The sequence below is a fragment of the Apis dorsata genome, unplaced genomic scaffold, assembly GCF_000469605.1.
Source record: "Apis dorsata unplaced genomic scaffold, Apis dorsata 1.3 scaffold_270, whole genome shotgun sequence".
Taxonomy (NCBI): domain Eukaryota; kingdom Metazoa; phylum Arthropoda; class Insecta; order Hymenoptera; family Apidae; genus Apis; species Apis dorsata.
In genome coordinates, this window is record NW_006263548.1 from 468,548 (window position 1) to 469,112 (window position 565).

The 565-nt window shown below is 38.1% G+C and overlaps 1 protein-coding gene across 2 annotated transcripts in view; it reads right to left on the bottom strand.

The window, feature by feature from the left end:
* Positions 1-19: 19 nt before the first annotated feature.
* LOC102677060 (lachesin-like) overlaps positions 20-565 on the bottom strand; it is an 82,398-nt gene continuing 81,852 nt past the window's right edge. For both annotated transcript variants that reach the window (XM_006616779.2, XM_006616778.2), the window contains 2 exons: positions 372-431; positions 20-294 (listed from right to left, as the gene is read on the bottom strand). In XM_006616779.2, coding sequence (XP_006616842.1) covers positions 167-294; positions 372-431 — 188 coding nt within the window. In that variant the 3' untranslated portion in view covers positions 20-166. The remainder of the gene's footprint in view (positions 295-371; positions 432-565) is intronic.

The window sequence follows — 565 nt, forward strand, 5'->3', positions numbered from 1 at the left end:
ATAATTCGAATTTTTTTTCTTCGTTTAGAATTGCAAATACTCTCTCTTTGATTTGTATTACGCTCAAATACACACGTTCACACATTCTTGCTTTTATTTTTTGTCTTTTGGCACAAAGTTATCCGGCAGTTATCAGTTTGGCAGTGATTAACAGAGGATGCCTTCTTCACCGCGGCCAGAGTAGCACTGATATGAACAGACACATCGATAAATAATGCGATAACTTTTTCCAACATCCGAATAATCCTTTAAAGCTGTTACCGGCGCCTGAACTTTGCGCCGCTTCGGCTAAACCTGAACGGTACAATCGATATTATTTCATGCTGCGTATTCATTTGATAATAGTCATCGTCGTGAAAAGGAGAGCTTACCGCCGATTATAGATACCTGATCCTTTCCTCGTGATGATCTGTCGAAACCGATCTTAATTTCTGAAAATAGATGATATATGTGTATATGTACACTGATATTTTCGTTAAAATTATTTTAATTTGCAAATCATTCGAAGAGAGAGAGAGAGAGAGAGAGAGAGAGAGAGAGAGAGAGAGAGAGAGAGAGAGAGAGA